The sequence below is a fragment of the Cuculus canorus genome, chromosome 3 (assembly GCF_017976375.1).
Source record: "Cuculus canorus isolate bCucCan1 chromosome 3, bCucCan1.pri, whole genome shotgun sequence".
Lineage (NCBI taxonomy): Eukaryota > Metazoa > Chordata > Aves > Cuculiformes > Cuculidae > Cuculus > Cuculus canorus.
In genome coordinates, this window is record NC_071403.1 from 20,638,106 (window position 1) to 20,663,041 (window position 24,936).

Genomic DNA, 24,936 nt, shown 5'->3' on the forward strand with positions numbered 1-24,936 from the left:
GTGAAACCGTCTGCGATTTTAAAGTGTACCCTGTTGTCCTCTGCTGCAGCAGAAATGAGCATTCTCAAAAGGCCAGTTGCGCTCTTCCAAGAAAGGCTCTTCTCTTATTAAAAGCAGAAGTTTTCATTCTCTCTTGAGGCCTGATACTCATGATCAAGCATTTCATGCCTACTTCTCTTGCCCTAATTCTGGTCATTTGCAACAATGCTGGTGTTAAGTGACTATGAAACCCTGATCTCTAAAGTAATGAGATTTTTAGGCTGTGTGCCCTATGTCACATGGAATCATTTATTGCAGTACAATGAGAAATAAGGCCACTACACACAACAGTATTTCTGGGGAAGGAATGTTGTTCATTGCTGAATAACAGTATCTTAGGAATTGATGAATTTTTGCATTCAGAATAAGCCAAACAGAGAGAGAATGACCAAAGTAAGAGCACAGAGAGAAAAATATGCAGGGTATTGATCTCCTGCTCAAGCACATAGTCACCTGGAAGTGCTAACTTCCACAATCTGGCTGATATGAGGAAGATGAACTGGCCTTGGCAATTGGAATAAGCTGGACTATGAGTAACCAGCTAGGCTCCATCACTGGCTAATGAGCCCAGCAAAATGTTCAGTCCTGTCTTTCCACATAAAAACCTCACAGCTCTATTAGCCTCAGGATCTCCTTGTGCCCAACATCTGTCACGACCATTGCATACAAAGAACAGAGAGGTTCAACAGCAGATGGTTAAACTGAAACATGTAAGAGTTGTGGACTGGTTGGATTGCTCCAGCTTGTTGTATCAAGTCCTTGATTTTCAAAGCTTACCTTAGAATAATTTCCTTTGGTTTTGCTGAAGTTGTAGAGAAAAAAAAGAAGGCCCAAGCCCCTCGATTTTCCAAATGTAGTAAAAAGTGTTTGCATACACGCTTTAATATAGTTTTCTGTGGTATTTTTGTAAAATACAGATATATAATTATAGATATAATGCATATATAGCATTTACTATATTGATAAAAAGCTAGTCTTTTCACAATGACACACCAGTAAATATTTACAATATGATTCAAATTTTAAGGAACAATATTGTGTGGTTATATGATAAGAATAATTTGAGGAAAAATAAGACACCATTTCTAAAGAATTCCCAGACAATAAAGTACACACTCTCACCAGGAGCACCTCCATCAATATCTATGCACAACCCTTTTTCTATCCTTGTAGGAACATGCATGATTTAGTTCTTCCACATTTCTTTGTAGGTACAGCCCTTAAGATGACATGGATAATTAACCTTTTTAAAGTACAGATTAATTGCATCCTTCTTTACATTCAAAGATTTGTCCAACTGCAACATTTCAAAATTTTGGTTAGAGCAGGAATTACTATCCACAATTTCTTTTTAATTTAAACTAACAGAGCTATAACAATTCACATAATCGAAATTTTGCCCATCTTATACACATCTTGGAACCATTTCACAAATTGTTATTGTGAGGTTTTTGAACATCATTTTTAAGTCTTTGCTAGGAGGTCTGCCTCAAAGAATCAAAGAACACTGCAGTGCTGAAATTAGTGACAGACCTGTACATGAATGCTCTTTTTATCCTCATATATGAACACTAGCTAGCCATTCATATGTAATGTCCTGTCCACATTACATTAGATGTAAAGATTATATTCATCTTTAATGTACTGTCACCATTTACTGTGAGGCAGAGAAGTGCTATTATATTTTACAGAAGAAAAAAGATATAGTAAGGCTGAGTGATATGCCCAAGGTCACTTGGGAAGTTTGTGACAGCAAAGAAGCAAACCTATGTCTCCTCAATAGCAGGCTCATCCTCTTGTCTTTCCAGCTTTGAATAAGAACTTTTTATGTATTTTCTTTAACATAAACAAATATGTAACTGATAAAAACAAAGCCTTCTCCAGGCATGGGCTTAAAGACTGCTGTGGTTTCTCTTCTATTCCCAAGTAAGAAGAAGAGATAGTGAGAGGGTTGTTTCTGCATGCATTATCTTCATCTCACTGATGAAATACTAGCTGCAATGAGACCTTCTTGAAGTGGGAGCAGTTGAGCCCTGTGTTTGCCAGAACAGATGAAGGAACTCTTGAGAAACACAATAACCCACCTTCTCCAAAAAATCCAACAGAGAAAACCACAAAACCTGAAAGCCCTTATTCTCCTTCAGTGCTGACCATTTTCAACTACATACAGTGCTGACCAGGGATGCATTTTCAAATACATTTGTACCCACTTTATAATGCCTTTACATCACTTACACAACCTGAAGGAGGCTTAGCATACTGTTGAAGATGACCTATTATCACAAGTATTAAAATCTGTTCTACAGCCTCCACGGCTCTGCTCTGACAGGCAGCTGAGAGGCAGCTTTCACAGTAGGACTGATGCACACCAGGGCTGTGCAGATGCAGATGAGGGCAGAAATTTTGCCATGACAAGTGTCTCCCCATGTCCTTGTTACCCTGGAGAAGCCTGGTCAGGAGCAGTCTGTGTTCTTACCACCGTCAGTTAAAAAAAGAGCTGGGACGGAACGGAACCTCTCCAATTCTAGGGCAAAAGCTGACTGAGAAACAGAACAGCAGTAACCTCATGACAGAAAGGAGTAAGGGGAAGACAGATGGCTCCCTGGAGGGAAGGACATAGCCTGTAGGTGTCATGCTGGAATATTCAAAGTAAACTATTAAAGGAATTCTGCCTATTGTAATCCTGGTCCCAGTTTGGCTGTGTTACAGGGAGGCAGCTACGACAAAGTACTGCTTCTGCAACACTTGCAGGCAAACTGCATCATCTGCCTAACTGCTACAGGCAATCTATTTATAAGATACTGAGGATGGAGGAAGCCCTTATTAAAGAAATGAACAAAAAAAAATGCACTCAAAAACACAAACAAAAGGGTAAAACTAATAATGGAATTTCTCATCCTGCTCACTTTTTATTTCCCTAAATCAAACCTGCGTTTTCCTTTAAAAAATAAAAATACAAAACCAAACATAGATTAGAATATCCTACTGTCCAGTAAATTACTTATAGACAATATTTATGGAGGAAAAAAATGCGCCAAGTCCTTCCTTTGACAAAAATGAAGTATCAAAGTTCATTATGTACAAAGGAAAGCCACTTCTTCTGCTGTTGGTTTAAATTATTCCTACCACCACAATCTGGATATGCATTATTTGTCTTCAAATATCTAATCATAAATCTAGACTAAATCTGAAAAAAAAATTCCTAGTAAGAATGCTGTGCCATTGATAAGCTAAAAACAGCATATCATGAGAAGGCAAATGAATCTTTCTGTTTACTTTGTAAATAATCCATCAGCCAAACTCCTACTTTAGGCTTGATGCTTAACACTTAAAAATCCAAATAACTTTCATATCCCTTATAACAGAGAAGAAACTTGTAAAATGCCTTTGGTGCATCAGCTTATCATTGTATGAATGTTGCAAAGAAACTCACTAGTACTATAGGAAATGTAAGTGGACTTGTTTGTGTTGTTTAATACTCCAAGTGTCATTTCATTCTTTAAAGGGGTTAGAACAGAGAAGGGGGAAAGGGGAGGAAGTCTTACTTAATTTGTTGCATATGTCCCAACGTGTTAGACAGCTAAGAGTATTATACCAGAAAACTAGAGCAGTCCGTGCCACAACAAACTCCAAGTAACTCAAAATAGAAGAATAATCCGGCCACAAGCAAGTAAAAAATTCAGTGAAACTTCCTCTCATATTATATATACACACACTTTACAAGCTACATCGTATGTCCCTTCATATTCCAAAAGAAATACATTGTAGACACTAAACATACTGTACTTTTACTTAAAGGCTTCGTCAAACCATATGTGCAGACACTTGAGAAGATGAGAGTGTTAAGCTTCCTAGGGTCCTAGAGTCAAAGAAATTCTGCTGCCCCCCACTGCTAAGTAAGTGCACTCCTTCCACGGGGGGCAACATCTGCCGATCCGTCATGGTTCCACTTGGCGAGGACCCCAAGAAACTTCCTTGGGAAGAAACAATTTTCTCAGGACTGGCAGCCAGTTTAGGAGATGTGGAAAAGTTATATCCATAGAGCGCACAGGGACTATGTAGTCTAAATGTGTTGTAGGAGCCTTGGTGGGTTTGATTAGTGGTAAAGGCATTGCTGGATGGGGATGGCATGATGTACTGGAGCTGTGGAGACATCCCTGAAATCTGCATAGATAAGCCAGTCTGCGGACAGCTGAATGCATCCCCATCACTGCCACTCATAGACATATTCACAGTCGTGCTACTCGACACACCAACGTAGGAGGGAGTCCTTGGAGGTGCAAATGTCTCACTGCTTTGGTTTGTGAGCCTGTTGTAGGTTTCAGCCAAAGAAGTGCTGTATCTGTTCAGGGCCAAGCCTGAGCGGGCACAAGCTGTGTAGTCAGCTGGAGCAAGGCTACAGAGCTGGCTAGTGTTGGGACTGAGGTGGAAGGCTGGAGATGAGCAAGGGGAACCCGGTAAAAGGTGAGGGTGAGTAGATGGCACTCCACTGCCTGATCCCTGGAGTAAAGTAGAAGAACTTGCATTTCCTGGAAAAGAATGTTACAATGTAAGAAGCATGTTAGGAAAGGTTCGCTTCCTAGGTGACAGATCAGGACCATTGTGTTTTATAATAACCCTTGACATGAAACACAACACAAATTCATTCAAAAAATATTCTACATACATATGCAAGGGAGAGGGGGGGGCCTGTAAGTATGTGTCTCTCACATGTATATTTTTAAAGAAATAACCTGTCCAAGAAAAAGAACATGTTATACTTTTTCAACCGTCATTCAATAATTAGAGCTCCTACCCAAAAGGTTAACTACTCTTTATTTGACACAGAAAGCAAGCTGCATGGCAGCAAAGATGTAGCCAGGCTGAGTACCACATCACAAGAAGCTTTCTGCAAAATTATTAATTTTGTGTTGCCTATCTTGTTGCTATGCCCCAGAGCGTGTCTCAAGCTCTCTGTGCCCTGTTGTCACTGTCAGAGCACCAGCTAAGGAACCAGCTCCTTAGCTCATATGAAAAAGGCTTCAGCAAAGTCAACAGCTTCAGGAAATTTCACAACTTCAGAACAAAACTTCCAACTTCAAACAAAAAAACTTTAAGAACAAAATTTCAGAATGTCAGTTAAAGTGTAGGCTGCGCACTGTGTACAGCTGCTTCATTTCTTGAACGGGTCGGTGGAAGTTTAGGTTTGCAAGAAACTGTTTGCAGACTGTTCATTTACTGATATCAGAACTTTTTACATGACAAATATGAGTGCTGAATGCTCCTGAAAATGCACTGCTTGCTACAGGTGGAGTCTTTTCTCAGGACTGAAAGTTTCCCAGCTGCAAGAAACACTTCTTTTTCTTACAGATTGTATCTCCCTGAAAAATGGAGATAACATAAAACAGCTTGATGCTGCAGAAATGTATGCTGTCAATAAGTTAACAGGTTTTCATGATAGGTGAGCTAGTAAAACCAAAAACATATTATCAGTGAACTCTGCCTGCTTCTTCTTACTCTGTTGACAGGCCATAAAAGACACAAAGCACCACGAGACACGGCCACACACCAGAAATCCTGGTATATTTTTCTTCCTATCTACATCAATACCTCCACTACCTGAAGATGGGCACTTCCAACATTACCAATTATGACAAACCTGGTCCTTTCAGTAAGTCTCTAAATTACCCTACTGTCCAAGGGGTAGACAATCGAAGATTCTGCAAGGATCCCAGATCCCATTCTTTGAACATCAACAAGCTCCTTAACCTCAGGCAACAGCAGAAAAGAAAACAGGAAGTCCACGGCAGCAGTTACTCTGCTCTCAAACAGTGCAATACATACAAAAAGGGCGATATAGCAGTACATTGCCTGATGCTGGCTTCTCATTACAGGTCTTTTTATAAGGACCATCTCCCACTCCCATCTTCCACCTTTGCCAGCCCTCACCCAACGTATCTCTTACTTGGCACAAAAACTCCTTTTAATTGTCTATATCAGGCACTGATGCTCAAGATTTCTCAAAGGACTAGGCCAAGGAGAAGGTGATAAAAGTTATTTCTGAGTATTTCCATATTTTCTGGGGTTTTGGTCTGATGACGCACAGTGACTCTGGAATATATTATGAAGAAAGCAGGAAATGTGGAGAATCAGGAGCAAGCTGATTTAATTGGGAAACAGCTGAGCGGTTTTCTCTCTGTCAAGGGAAGCTTTGGAAATAAAGGAACTCAGAAAAATACTAGAGAGACTCTCCTCTCCATCAAAACAGATCATTTAAATAACCCTCCCTCACAGCACTACCTGCATGACTGCGGAAGTGGAAGCAAAGAGGTTACGGACTGGGAAGCAAGAAAAAGAAAAATGGAGAGGAGGTCCATTTTTTCAGGCTCTAGGAGACAGAGTAACTTTCTTGGGACTTTTAATGAACAATTTTTAGGTCTTTAAGAATCAAGGAGGCTTTCCAAGGCAGAAATTCAATTAAGCTTGCCACTATTGATTCACTACTTAGAGGACATTTCTTTTTTCATTCTCTTTATTCTTTAAACACAATTAGAGACTGGATGTGTATTAGTTTTCTAACTTAGAATAGCTCTGACAGAGGCAATGGCCTGCACTCGGGTTGGTTGCTTTTTCTCTGCAAGTGACAAACATACTTAGATTTTTGTAAAGAACAATAGGCAAGATTTTATCTCAATGCACTTTTTATTTGAAAGAACACAAAGATGACCGTTACCTTGTTTGGGTATCCCAGGTATATCTTCAAATGTAAGTGTCCTCAGTGAAGGTCTCCAGAAGGCGTAAGACTCTACCAGAGCTTCCAGTCCCATTCTATTTAGAACAAAACCAACACAGCATCATGAAAGAAAGCTGTATTTTGTCGTATTTCTCTGGATAATTTACTTCAGAATATTATAGAAATTAGTAACATTTCAGAAATACTTTGAAGTTGATTTTGCTTTCTAAAAAAGAGCCTTGCATCCTCATTCACAAGATTGCTGTGACCTGGGGGCACTGGGCTGGCAGCATGCAAAGAGTGTTCTAGTTCCACAAAGCTGGTGCTCTATTTCAGTTTTGGCTTTTTCAGGGTTTGGGGGGTGGACTTGATTAAAATTATATTAAAAGTTTTCCTAGTACAACATTTTCTTAACAGCAACTACTCTAACTGCCAGAGGCATGATCTCCTATTTCTGCCTAAAACAAAGGTGATACACTGACAATTCCTACCAAAACAGGATTCCCAGTCATTACGGATGAGTTGGAATATCTCACTTAAAACATGAGAAAGGCATCAGTGTACAGCTTTTTTGCATCTAAAATCTATAAAGCAATGTTCTGTCTCAATTATTATGGGCTGAGCAAAATGCCTTTAGAAACTGAAAGTTTGTATCATTTTCTTTCAACAGTGCCATGCAGAACAGAAATATCCAGGTGGACAATCGAGGCAGAAAATATCTAGAAGAATCTCTAGTTCTTGAAGGTAAAGGCTCATTTGTTTTCTGATAGGATTTTCTTACTAATGCACTTCAGAGGTAGAATTTTTCTGTTATTTTTGGCTGCTGGGCCTCAAAGGCCTGTTAAGCATCAGCATCAGCACACACCAAATACAAGTGTTTGCCTTTGAGCAGCAGCACTCTGTAAAATTGAAATATGCAAACAGCCCAATTTGAAGCTTCCAATACGTTCTTCTGAAGCTGCTTCTTCCCTACTGCATTTCTAGCAGAATCAAAAATGTCTCTTGTGAAACAGTTACAAAGCATTTATTAGCTGAACCTGGATAAAAAGGTGGCCTTCATTTTCTGCAGTAATGATGAATTTTCATTTCTAATTAAAGTGGAAATAAAAGCCACCTCCTGGAGGAGTGTAGCCAAGGCGATAATTTATACAAGATGCCTTCGAACAATTTCCAGATTTTATCACTACCCTAATTTACGCTATCAAATGGCCAAGTTTATTTAACAAACAGTTATGTTTTTTTCCTGAAGTATTTAAAGGGAGAAATTCTGGTCCTTTCCTGAGTAAAAGTTTTTATAGGGTCAAACTTAAGGCCTAACTGAAGAATGAAACTATTCTCAGCACATAAATTCTGTTGCACTTTGCAAATGCACAGGGAATGTTTTTAAAAGGTGAAGCTACTGATTTTTGTAAAATAGCCTGTGGGACTGAACGGGAATGACCTGAAAGGGAATATTTTTAATTAAACAGAATTGTTGCATACAGCAGTGCATAGTAAGATAGCTGAAATAAATAAAGCAACCATGAAAAGTTGGATAAAATGATTTGTTGCAGACTAAAAGACCTAGGTGAGTGGTATACTCGCTAGAACAAAGATAACAAAATCTTTAAACTTAATTTCAACATTCAGCAACAGAGTAAAACAATAATCAACTAAGTAGATCAGCAGCGTATATCAAAAAAGGTAATTTTGCTTGACAACTGAAAATCTGAGCTGCATTCCCAAACACATTTATTCAGTACTACAGAGCCCATCAAAGTAAGCAGCAATATTGGCTTCAGTAAACCTACATCAATTTCCAGTGGACGAGAGTTTGCAGAGTCACTTCTGTAATGAGTAACACTACAGTAAAAGCATTCAGACCTCATATAAAGACAATTCCAAAAGATTTATGCAGAGGCTGGCCCTTCCTGTAGGACTGGCCTCCTAATTCTGTTCTGTAAACTACAACCGTCTTTCAATTCAAATATCCTGATTTTTCTAATATCAAACCACCAAACTTGTTCCTAGCAGACAAACAAAAAAATCCTTTCTGAATAGCCCCAGTCCTACAAATGGGTCTGTACGGCTGCAGATGCAATGCTCTTACTGCACCTACATCCTCCTTGGTAACAGCAGGGCTGTCCAACCACTTAAATCGTTTTCAAAACTGCTTTCCAAATGATACTTTCCTCTCTGTTTTCAAGGGCATCCTCTCAAACCCCACTTAAAGTTAAAATTTCAGAGAGGTCAGGATTTCACACTTCTCTCCTTAGTATTTAGTACTTGCACAGCTCTGCAAAAAACATGCATAGCAAAGACACTTTCTACAGAGAGCTGTCAGATAGGGCACATATGGCAACTGTTTTCTTCTCCGAATACACACAGCATATTTTGCTTCTTCAGTCACTGCATTTATCTGGAAGTTACCATTCTCCCAATTTCAAAGGCTACAAAGGATGACAAAACTATTCATAATACTCGTTCTTGGGGCATCCTTTCCAGATCCCAGGACAGAGTATGGCCAATTGTTTCTTGCTAGTAGACAAAAATCTTGAGAGCAGCAAATGCAGATTGCAAACTGAAAAAAAATACTGTGAATTCTTGCACATCTTTACAACTACTCCACCCCTTTAGTGACTGCTGGTCTTCCAAAAAATACTCCCATTTGCTGTCTAGTCTCAGCATTTCTGGAACTCGAGTGGAAACATAAAACAGGTTTTAATACTGTAGCCTCTGATAAAAGAGAAGCTCAGTAAAAGATACTCTTTGAGCATTCCTGCCAGCACACAGTCTGCTCCCTTTTCTGCAAAGCTAGGTCATAAATATAGCAGCTGTAGACACCAAATGCAATGTGGTCACTGGAACTGACGTGTAATATGCACCACAATTAAAGCTGCTTTTTTTAGCTGAAATGGTTTAACATACAATTCATAACAGGCTTAAGTATTTTGCATTAAACCGTCTTCAGACAAAATACCTCACCAGTACTGGCAACAGGGACTAGACCCAAGTCTCCACTTTGCACTACTCAGATTCTTCATTTCTATTTTGAAAGATTCATGAATCAAGAAAGAACAAGCAATTAATCAGCCCAGCTGCTACAGAAGAGGTGGAAACCAGGCTTGTTTCAAGGCCATCTATAGCACAGCAGGAAAGGCATTCACCTAGGAAGTGGATTTCAAACTCCTTAGGTTAAAGGGCCGCTTGGGACACAGGTCTCTCATATCCTAAGTGAGTGTACTGAACGTAAGGTTATTATAATAGGCAACTTAATTTCTCCGCCTTTGCCAGAAGACAACAAGTCACTCATCCATACTAAATGTCACTTTTGCACACAAATGCCATTTCAGGCTCATAGGTTGACACTAGTATCTGCAACTTGTGTCTCCAGCCGGGAGAAAGGAGATTTCAGAAGAAGCCTGAGATCACAGACCTGAGTATGCAATGGCTCCATCTGCAGCCTTCACAGTATGCCATCAATTCCACCAAAAGGAAACCTGAGCATGTGAGTCAAGTCGTGTACCAACAACCCATTCTTGATCGAGATGTGTAGGAGTAGAAACGGGAACCCATCAGAGAGCATTACTGAGAAACCTAAGTCCTCCATCAGGGAGTCTGACTTCCTCAGACTAATTTGTCTGTAAATACAGGTATTACCCTCTACCAGTCTTCAGAAACGAATTCTGTCAGCAGTAACAAGACCACCTCCTTCCCCAACACTTACCTGTTACGTCCTGAATCTCTAAAACCTTTCGCAAATGGATTCCTATCAATCTTCAGACGAGTTATCTGTGAAGACGATTAGAGAAATTATTACCTGCAAATTCAGCTGTGTAGCACACAAAGTTACTGAAACACAGTAAAATAAGGGCCAGACTTCTGATCATTATTTTTGCACATCCCCAGAGAAGCTAATAGGTATTTAATGCTATCAAATAGTAGGTTGGAATTATTGAGAAAAATCTTCTGGCAAATGTCATTCTTCACCTAAGAGAGTATATTGCCTAACTGCATTAAAATTTAAATTAAATTTTATTTCTATATGGGTCAAGAAAGAAGTGTGAAAGGAAAGATTATCTCTAGGTTATTATCCACTATAAAAAAAAGGAACAAATACCCACAGAAATACTATTAATTTATTTAAGTAAGTGGCATAGGCACCAAGTAATTACATTTCATTATTTACATGGCTCTCTTGCTCTTCTCTTTGTAAAGATACCAAAGTTTACGTAATTCCCCAAAATGTAGCTGCAATAACATCAGTGGAATTAATAAAATGTCACAATTGTGGTGTCACTATGCATGTTAATACTTAAAAAAGTAATAAGATCCACACACTGAAGTCATGCAACCTGCAATTTACTTTTGACTTCAAATCTGTGCAGACCCAGATAATTTGCAGTTAATAATAAACACTGGATGCAGTTAATGAAAACAACTGCAACTTTCTTCAGATCTCAGCTTCTCTGTTAAGGCCCTGGCACATTTGAAATCACTGGGGTCAGAAACAACAATGCTTTAAAAATTCTATCCAGATATTTAGCTACACTTAAAGGCACTAAAACACCTCTAAAAATTACACTGTTCTTTGTTTTGGGCTTCAATACCATTTTTATAATTAAGACACTATTAACTATGCTAATTAGGCTGTGTGAACTTCATAACAGCAACAACTTTTACATGCAGTGCTTCGCCCACATGTCCTGGAGCCTCAGCTCTATCCTCCAGGCATCGCTGCAACACTGGTCATGAAAGCTCCTTGTAAAAGAGTTTAGACACTGCTTTTTGGTGTCTGCTTTTCTCCTATCTCTGACTTCCTTGGTTTACTCTGTAAAGTGCTAAGCAGAAAGCCCAAGTTACCTGTTGATTTTGGTATGCTGTGACAGTAGTGAAAACTGTCTCTGGAAAGGAGAAGGCTTTCACCCCTTCTCCTGATGGGATGGGCTTGATGGGGGACAGATCATCTCCACAGTCTTTTCGGATGACATGGACACGAGGCTGATATTTATGCATAGAGTGAAGGATAATCTACGCAGTCATGAAAGGGAAAAAGATAACGTTTATTAGAAAGGACACCCTGCTGTTTCAGGACTAATAGCTCTCTGGAACAGATGATGGTGTATGTTTACCATGCCACTTACTGGAAATCAAATGTTTTCTTCAACCTCTGAAGGCTCTTATTACAGCAGCCTAATCCCTGTGCATTTATGTTATTGCCAGCCCTAAGCATTTAAAAATTACAACTCAGGAGCTCCAAATTCAGAGACCGGCTTAATTGAGACTAGTTAAAAAAAAAAAAAAAACCATTAGAAGTGATGTCCTGGTGTCCTGGTCCCACTGGAATTAGGGAAGTTTTATCACCTTTCCCTACTGGAGCTTAGATTTGATCTAACAGGATTAACAGCAGTAGCATTTGCCTTCTGGGTTTGGAACCTTCAGGATATGCTTGGAGCAATTTTTTTCCTGATATTCCAAAGGCTATAAACATAACTTGTTTTGAACACAAGCTGAGATTCTCGCCCTCTTAAGGAGCAGAAACTTAGAGTGAAATAACACCAAAATCACAAATTCTAAAATGTTAATACACCTAGATTTATAATACATATAAATAATATCAATGCACAAACCCCTACCAGTGTACAAAAGCACAATTAAGAATGAAGTATAAGCAAAAAGTATTCATGCACTATAGTGCATAAAAATAAATACAAAAATTCCTCTTGGTGTTGCTCCCAAATTTTAGAAGGTATTTTAAATACAGAATTTTCCCTCTATTCTACTCCACTTCTGCTAATCACTACTAAAATAGAAGATTTAAAGAAAAAAAATATTGGAAGCTCAATTATTATTGTTGGAAGGCCTAAGAAATTAGTAATTGAATAAATAAATAGTCCTATGGCTATTGGCCTGTGGAACCCCTAATCAACATTCAGGGGAAGCTTTTTAATTTCCTGCTGCTGGAGTAGCTTCAGAGTATGCATATGCTGTGGCACTCAACAGAGCCCCTGGCAGTTCATCCACCCAAATGACACAGAGGAGATTACATTCACTTAGATAAACTAGGGTTTGGCTAGTTTAATACACTTGCTCTTGGCCAGATGACATGACCCCATTTTGTATAAGCCAAGTTTCTAGGAGGTAGGTAATCAGGGAGTTTTATTAGCCTGTAAGTAGAGTTTTGACAACGACATGACAGGCTCCGATCAATTTGCTCAGAGAGTGCCCTATGGATGTTCTCATATAAAGCCTTTTCCCAGAGTCTGAAGTTTTGCACAGAGCACGATTTTTATCGCACAAGTATATATTCTCTTTAACAACACTCCTTTCAGTTCTCCACTGGCAAAGACCTACAAAATGAAAATGTAAAGAGGACAGTACGTGCCTGACCCTGCTTTCTTGTGAACACTCAGCGATAACCCGAGGGGGAACTGTTGCAACAGAAAAAAAAGTAATAATCAAGGAAAGCTTTGTTCCCCTGTTCAAACCCAGCACTACTCCGTGCCTTGCCATTTGCCCGGGTGCCACTGAGTGTGCCACGTTCTGCTCAGACTCCAATTACTTCATCCATCAGCTCCGCAGTGCAAACTGCTGCTTGCTTACATGGAGAAGGGTACTGTATGCAGTGCTAACTCAGGCAGCCACGAACAGCTCTGCTCATGTATTAGAACAAGCAAAGCCACAGCAGCATGGAAACAAACACCTCCCACCCCATATCTGAGTGGATATTGCAGCTAAACTGGTCCTTGTCATCTCTTAGGAGTAACCTGGCTTGGCTCTGTGCTACACTGAAGTTTCCTGTGCTGACACAGTCAGAGGACTGGCAAATACGTAGCTGGCAAATACATAGCAAGAAGTTTGTTTTTCCTGATTTTGTACTGTGTTTTGTACAATGGAATCTTTGTTAATTATCAGGACAGTGAATTCTAAATAATAAGTATTTGAAGAGCCGTGGTGAATTAAAAAGCTACGCTATGAAGACAGGACAGAAAAGGAGAGGGAGATGAAACACCTACTCTGAAAATCATTTAGCTCTATTAATCTAAGTATGACCTGAAGTCATTGTGAAGAAAAAGGACAAGGAAAAGGAGATTCCAGCTTTTCATTCCACAGTGCTTGCACATTTAACAATACAAATGGGATATAACAGTTTATCTGCAGAAGCAGCAACTTTCCCTTCGTACTCTTCGCCAACAATAAAAACCCCAACCAGAACAAGTCCCACCAAACATCAAGCACAAACTGGCATTGCTTTCAACTCAAGCTGGAAGAGCCTACCTCTCTCTAGAAATCCCTCACAGGGCAAGACCAAAACACTACACAGGGGAACAAACTTCTGTCACATGTAAAATTGCACTTTGACCACAACTGCTGTCAAGACCTCATTACCAGATGGAAAATGTCATAGGAGGGAACACACAGATGGGCAGCAGGGCAAGAAAACAGCCTCACAGAGCAAAGGCACCTATTACAAACAAAGCTGGAATTGCCTTTGGGATTAACTTTGCAATATGGCTTTTGAGAGATGCTAATGTGATGAAGCCTCAGCACTTGGGTACCACTGTCACAGCCAGCACAAGTGAGAGCGTGTGGCATCTCTTTTGAGGGGGAAATGCCAATCCTCTGGCAGCTCAGTGATGCTCAGATTACTCAGCCACCAAACCACCAACGGCACGGTCTTCACCTTGATTCTTCTCACCAAAAATCCTCCTTTATCCTCCCTGCAAAGTCCCAGCATTCTGCAGTCAGGGAAGTGTCCTGGAGCATGGATTCCCTCTTCACAAAGGCAAAAATTGCAAGTGCAAATGCTGATGTTTCCCAGCTTTTCATCGTGACAGGAACTTATAACTTCCCATTGACTGTGAGCAGAGCTTGCTCCTTGGAGCCAAGTCTGGGCTTCCAGCCTCACCCCACTTTCAAAAGGAGGAAAAAAAAAACCAACCACCAAGGAACAATTAACACACTAACAGCCCCATTTTCACTAAAAGTAAAAAGATGTTCCTCTGCATCAAAAAAAACTCAGTTGAAAAGCATGGAAAAAAAGTATCAAAAATATTGACTTTTCACCCTCTACTGAAATTTAGATTAAAAACTGCATCAAATAGAATAATCAGCCAGCTCTAACCAGCTGGCGGGAGAGACTGCTTTTACAATGTAGCACGCACTCCACAGATGAGAGAAGGATGAGAAGCATTAACAAAAGGAACCCAGACCACGCACTTCTCGATGTTAACTGCAAAACGCAGGCTTTCTCTTACCATCACAAGCCAAATGAAAGACAGAAATGCCACAGTATGTGTCTTAATGATGCCATCAGGCCTTCATGCCTCTGTAAGAATGTAATCTTTCCAAAGAAGAGAAATCACCCTGGGACTCCCGTTTGAGATCAAAAACACACAAGAACAACATATCCCTACAAATTTTGCTTGATCTCCTCATCCTGCAAGTGGGACCCGTGTATCAGAGAGAGTCCTACATGCAGATGCATTTCAGAATCTCTTGGCAGAACAGTGCTACAAAATTACTTCATCACAAGCTCCCACTCAAAATATTGATGAAAATAGCAGCGGGCAGATAGGAGCTTGGAAAGCGTCTGAGCACCGAAGCAAGTTGTCTTCAAGGTGGCTGCTGTCCTTTCAGAAGAAGCTAATCCCAAGCCAATGCAATGCAAGAGGAGCTGGCTGCCATGAGCTATACCACAATATAAACACTGCACAGGAATACTGCCTTAGCATCCGTTTGCAAATATTGTCCCTTTCCCATAGATGTGGCTCACTTCTCCCACTGAGTTGGAGAGTTAATACTCTAGAATAGGTAAAAGGGCTCTGGGTTGATCTCACATGAGCAAGCTCCCTCACCACCTGCAAGATCAAACCCTAGCCCTGGGATTTAACACAAAACTCTGCAAAGGCTCACACCTCTGAGGAGCACAGGAAGAATAAACAAACAATTTCAGCATAGATTAAAGCCGTAGAACCAGACAGCATGGAAAGCACACCCAAAGAACAACAGCTAAAGCCCGACACTGCCTGAACTACTGGAGGAACGATGGCAGAGTTTAGAGACCCCATCAAGGTTTCTCTAAGCCATTCAGCCTAAGCAAGAGAGAGAGGGGGAAAAAAAAAAACCCAATTCTAATAATCTGAACTACACCCCATGTCTCATACAGGGCTGGGAGGGTCAAAACACTTGATGTAAAAACAAATACTTGAGGGACACTATAGCCTTGACCCCTAGCTCTTCTAATCTCCCATCCCTCCCCTGTACCCTCTTGAGAAAAATGGTTCCTTCCTGCTTATGAGAAACAATTGCTTTTTATATTCATCACAAAATATGATTATTCGTTTTCCATTATTGCTGGAGGCCTTCGGAGGCTACATAGCTTTTTCAATACAGCATTCCACACTACCATAGCTTTAAAAGAAAAAATGTACCCATTGGAAGAGACACTTTTCTGCTTTCTGGTTTTGCCTTTTCTGGTAATTATGAATGACATGTTTGCAATTTCCCAGATTTGAGAAATATGAAATTATTTTGCAGTCATCCTTCTTTTGTCCTTTTATTTTAATACTTAAATTTCCATTTTGGGGAGGAGGGGCACTGCTGTAGCTCTGAATCAGTTCAATGTGTCTCAAATCACTGTGCCACAGCTTCGCTTCACTAGTTTCAAAACGAAACACTTAACTAAAGAGCAGAAAATGCACATTCCCCGTTATGAAAGTGTACACTACACAGGCTTCAGTTCAGGATATAAACAAAGCTAAGATTTGGGATGGAAAAATGCAGTAATACAATTCTCTACATAGCTGAGATTTTATCACAGGGCAGTTCACAACTCTGCAAGTGCCCGGGTGGACCGTGGTACCCATGTATCGCCCCTGTGAAATGAGTGAGTACATAACCCATTTGGCTTGCTCTCTGTTGGAAAAGTGATATTTTACCCATTTGCATCTGCTTCACTTTTTAAAGCCTTTACTATAGGCTTGGATCTCAGAGAAAGCAACTCCCACTTGAGAACTGTCGCAAATACACGAATACTGAAGAAACTAAGGGAACTACATTTGCTGCCCTTAACTCAAACAGATGCTGCCAAATAAGACCCCACAACTGTAATTCTGGAAAAAAAAAAGCGACGTAAAATGTCTTTCCTACAAACCTAAAGAAAAGCACTGCCAATTTAAAAGATGTGAATACCCCCACATTCTTTTTAAGGAAGACCGCAATAAAATTATGAACATCATTAAACAAAAGTGAGGCTTTTTATCCTTGTTATCACTTTCAGTGCCTCAGTCCAGCCAGCTTCCTGTATTCCTGCCGCTCTAACATAACATTTGTAGCTCCTGCACAGTCTGACCAGACCCTCACATTAATCTCCATTACAAATGAAAATGAGGGGGGGAGGGGAAATTCTCGAACTTGGACAACATATTGACAGAATACCTGGCTTAATGTCACAGAACTACAGCTGTACTGAAAGATGCATGTAGGATCTTTGTACTCTTTGCCAGGTAAGTTTTCTTTCACTCCCTTCTGTGAAGGAGAAAGTATCCTGCTTAAAAATTGGGATACGCTAAGGACAATGGAATCCACATCCTGTCTCAAAACTTGCCTCCAACATCTTAAAAATCTACCACTTGGAACTTCATGCTCCTTCTGAAAGGAAGCCAACACTTGCCATTTATTACAGGATTCTGTGAAGTTAAAGACTTCAACCTGACTAGAAACAATTCTCATTTTTTAATTATTTCCTAAGGTGTCAAGTAAAACTATTTTAAGTATTGCTGGAAAGATACTGGCTTACATATGTCATGTTTCAACAGTTTTGAAGAGAAAAGGAAATATTAACGTAACGCATTTTGTCACATTAGATAATGTCATAACTAAACAATTTAGAACTTGCAAACAGAACACTCATACTGCATACGTCTTCGCCAGTTTTTTCAGAAGTAATGAGCCTCAGCTGTGAAAAGGTCTTGCTTCATAAGGTATGTAATAAATCATTATCAGAGCAAACCCAGCTCCCATGTTGTTCGTTTTTGACTGCAATTATTAACACCTCATGGGATTTCACACGAATGTTTAGGTTAAGAAAATAATTAAGTGTATTTTTATTCACATGAAGTTATTACACACTATTAATGTTTCTTCTAGCCACTTGTGAATTTTAGCGTTCTTTTTGATCTGAGCAGAAGCTTTGAGTAACACACTTGGTGGGAAAACACGAGAGCAATTCTGCCCCTTTGTACAAGGCAATTTAGCCTTGTAAAGTCTTACTTTGCAGAAGGAGTTCTATTTTTGAGGGTGGAGTAAAACAGCAGGCTCTAATAAGTAGTTAATTATCAGAGCAGAAAGTAAGCAGATTTCAGATCTGGACAGTAAAGTTCCAAAACAACTTTGAAAAGTCAAGCCTATTTCTGGCACCCTGAAGCTGTACGTCAGAGTCTTTCAGGGCTGAGCAATGTGCCTACATATAATACTGCAGAAGAGAAAGTACTCACATGCCCTTGATCATCCAGCTCATTATTGGTTAGCTTCAGTTTGTCGAAGCTGATCACTTGTCTCATCCACGTCTCCCCAGAGGCGGGGGAATCAGGGTGAATGTAAACACGAGGTGGTACTGGGGAGTCAGCATTACCAGCCACCATCCACTTGGAGCTATGGTAAACATACCTATAAAAAGAAAACAAGTATCTATAAACACACACCCCAAAATAATTTATCAGATCTATTCAGTATTAATAAATTAGGGCAAATACATATACAAGAACCCACCAATTAAAAAAAAAAAAAAAAACATGAAAGGAAAATAAATTAAAGGGAGTTTTAGTTTCAAAACCATAGTTCTGGTAAGTTACCAGAAGTATGGTAAAAGTAAGGTTAAAAATCACACTCTGATCTGACCTCAGCCATCGCAAAATCATTAACAGTCCTAACACCAGGCTCCACACCGAGCTTTGAGCTCTGATCTGAGTAGGCATCAACAAACAGGGAATACTCTAGTCCTTCATTTATCAACTCAAGTAGTAATTCCTTATTTGGAAGATTTAACATGTTGAGTCTAATATAAGAGTCTACAAATAAAGCTATTGAAGGGAAAAAACATCATGATTGGGAAAAATAATGTAACTATGTCAAACTATGCCTGCTATTTCTGCAAGACCGTATTAATTTTCTTGAATAGCATTACAGAAAGTCTTAAAAATGAAAAAACACAGCCCATATTTCATTTGATAGGCCAATGGTGACAAAGTCCTAATGCCTGCTTTGGCAGAAAATTTGTTTTGAAGGCAGACACTTCACAGAGCAATTTAAAAAGCACTGATTAAAAACTGGAGGGATTTTTTTTCAGGTACAGTACCGTCTCAGTAATTCAGCTATATTTTTAATAGAACCAAAAAATACTTTATCAAATAATTTGTTTGTACAGTTCAGTTCCTTATTAGAAAAAAAGACAACATACTCAGAAATGAAAACAAAATGATCCAATACATGCATCGCTCCGTACAATTCATATCAAGCTGCAAAACTAAGATTTAGAATGGTGGTGAAATTCTCTCTTGGAGACTAATTCTCAACCCCAGATCATACAGTTAACGGTTGTAACTTTTTTTTTTTTTTTTTTGCTTATACTAAAAAGATGTTTTCCCTACAGAAGTAAATAAAGTTACAAATATACACAAAATATTTTGAGCAACAGCTTCAGCTCCCAAATATTTACAATAAGGTCCAACTTTGCTAGAAATCTAGAAGTAATTTTCTTCATTCCCATTTACTTTTACTATCTGCTCTGACAGCTAAAGAATAGGCTCCATATTTGACTGCCGTTGTATCTTTCAAATCTAAAGATCTGCAAGACAGTTTGTAAAGCCACATGAACGGCAGATATTAAAAAAATAACAGTCAGCAATAAAAAAAAACATAGCAAAGCACAGCAAAGAATGAAAAGTGGAATCAAGTAAAAGAAGTAAAACATTAATTTTTAGCAGGAAAGTGAAAAGTGTGGTACTAATACATGACTACAGAAACAGAAGTTTGCCAACTAAGGAAACACTGCTCTTCATACCACTTTTGTAAAGTTACTTCAGTTATCTGGGCACCATGTACCACACTGGGCAGACAGTGCAGTTCAGTATGACTGTATATTTTAAATGAAAAGAGGTTTAGCAACTCGTAGTCGATTTACCTGGTTTTAATTTTTAATATCAACATTTTTATTCAATTTGGAATAATTACCTCATTTTTTCTATGAATTAAGGAATTGCTCAGACCTTCTAGGAATGCGATGCTTATATTGCTAAGTAAATGTACACGTGCAACAGGTCAAGAAAAGGGCTTTCATTTGGGCTGCACTGCACTGGTCCAGAGAAGAAAGTATTTTTTCTCTATAATACAGTCAGAAAAGCCTCTCCTAATGGTATGTACTGGGCATCCTTGGCATTGATATCTGCACCTTGTTAAAAAACACAAATCTGAAATGATCCTAAGAAGCTTTTTATAAACCACATGAGTAAAGGACTGAATTGCAGTCAGGGAGGTAAAGATAGCAAAAAACAGAGGGTAGTGTTTGCTTAGGAAATGAGGCAGCATTCCTGCAGAGCTATCCTTTTTAGTCTTAGCCTGGATATTCATATTTCTACAGTTAAAACTGCAGTGGTTTTCCCTACATTATACTAAGTACAGGGTTGAAACAATCAAACCAGCAATTGGTAAAGACCTGATCCTGCATCCACTGAACTACTTGGCCAGGCTTCTCCTGGCTACTTCGAAGCATGGGATCACATCTGTAAAATAAGACGTACAAAACATCTACATCTCACAATAATAGCTGCTGTGGGCCCAATCCTGCAAACATTTCTTCAGGACCAGTGTTTTCAGCTGAGTCCAACTAGCTCAGTGAAACATCACTGCCCTAGCAATAGCGAGAGCTTCAGCACATAATTCCTTGTCCTAAATGTTCAAAGAACAACTGCTTTTATTCCTCACATTATTCTTCAGGCAATGCTGCCATTAATTCTTTAAAAAACGGTAATCAGAAACATTAGCCTTTGTTAATCTAAGCAACTAAATATCTGAGTGATAAACAGTTTTTAAATTAACTGAATTAATCAATTTGAAGCACGACCAAGCTCATATGCCATCAAATCTGACACCTATGCTATTAATTAAGGTTAATACCACTCAGCGCTAGAAAAGTCTGTATCTTCAATTTTTTTAAATAATAGGAAATAATTCCCACCGACATGATGAGGAATAAAATATTATAAGGTCTCCTGATTGCACTAGAACCGCACTCTCTGAAAGTCAATGCTTGAGCATCTGCTCACAGTAATACACAACACAAGCAAACGTATAAAGAGATATTTTAGTTGGTATTGTATACTTGGAACAACTTCTTTTTTTTGAATGCACTGGGATGAAAATAGGAATCTGAAGGAGAGTTAAACACGACCTGCTGCTAATTTATATAGTGTTAATGTATTCTTGCAACAGCCAAGCTCCCCATGCTTTGCATCATATGTTTTTTTCCCTTAAAGTCACCATACCTGTATCTTTTGTTATCCACTGGCACAATATCCATAGCAATATAATACTGCTGATGTGGGTCTAAACCTGAGATCTTCACTCTCATTGCGGGAAACATCCGCCTGAACATGGAAAGAGAGAGGTCATTTTTAATATGAAACAGACTCGGGAATGGTTGTTTAAGAAAAGTAACCGGTTGGTGGGATTTTTCTCGTTCTTCTTTTTAGCCTACAGAGTCCTTTCGGACGATTATAGTTACATAGCCATGAAATGGCCCATTCGATATGTCAAAACAGATTTCTAAAGTGCATTTACTCGAACAATGCTTCGTATGTTTTGGGATACGCTTTGGGAGTACGGCTATTACCACATCATTTCAACTTTATTGTTAGACAGTAAATCATTTGGTTTTGAGACTTTGCTTTAGCTGTACTCGCATTTAAAGCCCGTTTGAGATATTAGCTCGAACTGTATTTCTGGAGATGTGCAGACACCACCTCCACCCAGGAAGACCGACACTCACAGTCACGCAAACCGAGGTTTCAACTGACAGCAACAAATGGTGTATCAGTTCTCCAGCAGCGAACTAGGGAGCTAAATCCACGGTGATACAATTATAACACCGCAAGGATGCAGCTATAAAAGCCGACGTGCCACGCTGTAACCCAACAATATGGTCTTTATTGAGACGGGACTTCCTGTCTGCAACTTACTAAAGGTGAAGTGCAAGAGCTGCTCTGTCTTTGAAAGGTATAGTAAAACTTCTTTATTGAAAGCAGAAACGAATCTACGAGGTAATTTCTTTGACCAAAAAAAATAAAAAAACACAAAAACCAAAAACCCACCACCAAACAAAAACCAACAGAAAAAAAAAAGTTCACTATTCAGATCCTTCTGCGGAGAAAACGGAGTAATCAACAGATACGATGGTTTTAGCACAAAAATGCGTTTCTCAGCTGACGTTTGGGGCGCCTTTTATCAAGAAAGTTCATTCTTGAAGCCAAAAAAATGACACACGAGACGTCCGAGAGACGAGCGGACTGCGAGGTAGTGAAAGGTGCTTTTCTGTATTTTATAAATCTAAAGCCACTCCAGCTTATTCAGCCTTTGCTGCTTATATATATCTTATATATAATTCTTATATAAATCAATTAAAAGCCGTTACAGGAAAGAAAAAATCCTATCTCCGCTATTTCTGAACAAGCATGGGGGTTAAAGCTGACCGCCGTTAACTATTTTTCGCTGTTCTTTCAGTGCACCTGTAAGATAAAACAGGAATTCCTCGGCTGGACTCTCCCTTAAGACAAATGATGCTTTGTGCCGTTTAGGACCGCGTTTCAATCACTAATAAAGCCTCTCTGAAAACGCAGAAGGTAGCATATGGATTCAATAAAATATGTTTTTGTAATTTCTAATAAGATCGGATACTTTTATGCTGCCCAGGTTTCTGCCATGTGTATCCACGGAGAACAGTTCCCCCTCCGGAGGACGCGGCGCTTCCAGATCTCGCCCTAATGAGCAGGAAAACCCCGCGCCCACCCGAAATTATCACCATCTACCTGCCTCGTAAATCTGGGGGTTCCCCCCCCTTCTCCCCCGTTTGGTGCCCGCGTTACCTTCCCGCCTTGGTGATGATCATCTCGGTGCCGATCTCGTGGAAGCGCTTCCAGAGCTCGGCTCCCTGCAGGTCCACGCGCGGCGCGGGCAGCGGCGACCCGGGGCGGGACCCTCCGGGGGAGCCGCCGGGGGAGCCCGGCACGAAGCCCTCCTCGCCGCCTGCGGAGAGACCGGAGGAAGCGAGAGGGGCCGGGGCAGCGCGGGGCTCCCTCGGCGGCCACACGAGCCGTTTCTCTCGGGCGCCGCAGCCCTCGGTGCCGCCAACGGGGCGAACATCGGCAGAGACCGGTCTGTGTGTGCGTGTGCGATGCGGAGATGCACGCACTGCATGGTCTGGATAGGTGTGCGCACTCAGCACGCGTATTTGTTATGTATGTGTGCTATATATCTGCTCTCAGCACGCGTATTTGTTATATGTGTGTGCTAGATATCTATACACAGCATACATATCTCTATATGCGTGCTATGTTATGTATGCACACAGCACACGTATCTCTATATGCGTGCTATATTATGTATACACACAGCACACGTATCTATATATGCGTGCTATACACGTATACACACAGAACACACATCTGTGTGCTGTATACGTACACACAGCACAAACAGAATCTATGTGTGCTATATATGTTTACACACAGCATGCATATCTATGTATGTGTGCCGTATATGTACACATACAGCATGCACATCTGTGCTATGTACGTATACACACGGCACAGACACAGAATCTGTGTGCTGTGCATGTATATACACAGCACAAGCATCTATATTTGCGTGCTATACATGTATACACACAACACGCCTATATATAGGGTGCTATTTATGTACACACACAGCACGCACATCTGTATGTGTGCTGTACATGTGCACACACAGAAGGCATATCTATATATGCACTATATATGCACACACACAGCATGCACATCTATGTGTGCTCTATACGCATACACAGGACAGACTCAGAATCTGTGTGCTATATATGTGCACATACAGCATGCAGATCTATATGTGCTATACATGTACACAGAGCACACACACAGAATCTGTATATGTGCTATATATGTATACGCACGGCATGCACATCTATACGTGTGCCATATATGCATACACATAGCATGCACATCAATATCTGTGTGCTATACATGTACACACACAGCACAGACACGGAATCTATACGTGCTATACATGCATACACACATCACGCTTCTCTCTCTGTGTCCGCCACACACGCACACATACAGCACGCACATCCATACTATCTATCCGCGCTACCCACGCGCGCACACAGAGGCACAGGCACCCCTCGCAGCGCTCGCCCCACCCGCGTTGTCCGAGCGCTTTCCCCCCGCTCGCAGCCAGCCCCGGTGCCGCTGCCGCCCCCGCAGCCTCGGGAGGGCCCGCGGCGGGGCTGGGGAGGCAGCGGGGCGGTGGAGCGGGCACTCACCGGCGGGGCCCGGCTCCGTGTCGCCGCAGGTCCTGCCGGCCGCAGTGGTGGCGGCGGGAGAGCTCTTGGGGCAGCAGCCGCTGCCCCCTTCGTCCTCGGCCGCCTCGTCCTCGCCGCCCAGCTTCCGCCGCTTGGGCTGCCGCGGCTGCTGCTGCTGCTGCTGCTGCTTCTCGGCCCCGATGAGCGCCTCCACGGAGAAGGCGTGAGCCTTCAGGCTCATGGTGGTGCCGGGCGAGGACCGCCGCTTCTCGGCCATGCCCGCCCCCCTACAGCCCGAGCATCCAGGCGCGCCGGTGCCCGCCCGCCCGTCCTCCCGGCCGCGCCGCCGAGGGGATGCGGCTTTTCTTTTTAAATCCGAGTTATCAGCCAAGTTCCTTTTTTTTTTTCTTTTTTTTTTTTTTTCTTTTGGGGGGTGGGTTTTTATAAATAGGAAAAAAAAAAAATCTATTCCTTTTGGCAGATGCGCTCCTTCTTTCCCCCTCCTCCTCCACGTTCTGCCCCGTCTGATGGGCCAGGCAGGACTGACATGGGTAACAAACGCTCTGCGGACACAAATTAGGGCTTGTAATTGAAATTTGTTGCCTTGATCTGTCAGCACTTCCAGGCAGGAGACCGG

General features: G+C 40.8%; 1 protein-coding gene across 1 annotated transcript; it reads right to left on the bottom strand.

The window, feature by feature from the left end:
• Window positions 1-207: 207 nt before the first annotated feature.
• On the bottom strand, window positions 208-24,714 carry TBX18 (T-box transcription factor 18). The gene is made up of 8 exons (XM_054064019.1): window positions 24,321-24,714; window positions 22,870-23,029; window positions 21,274-21,375; window positions 18,229-18,400; window positions 11,594-11,761; window positions 10,458-10,522; window positions 6,752-6,846; window positions 208-4,568 (listed from the first exon to the last, which is right to left on the bottom strand). The coding sequence occupies exons 1-8, from the start codon at window positions 24,574-24,576 to the stop codon at window positions 3,844-3,846; spliced, it is 1,743 nt and encodes a 580-aa protein (XP_053919994.1). The 5' UTR covers window positions 24,577-24,714; the 3' UTR covers window positions 208-3,843.
• Between the last annotated feature and the right edge of the window lie 222 nt (window positions 24,715-24,936).

Bases quoted from the DNA above. Each gene is read 5' to 3' on its own strand.
- TBX18 (XM_054064019.1), bottom strand. From the start codon at position 24,576: ATGGCCGAGAAGCGGCGGTCCTCGCCCGGCACCACCATGAGCCTGAAG. The intron at 18,401-21,273 runs GTATGGTGACTT...TTCTTTTTATAG, and splicing joins GTGGATAACAAAAGATACAG to GTATGTTTACCATAGCTCCA. The intron at 4,569-6,751 runs GTAACGGTCATC...ATTCTTTTCCAG, and splicing joins ACCTGGGATACCCAAACAAG to GAAATGCAAGTTCTTCTACT.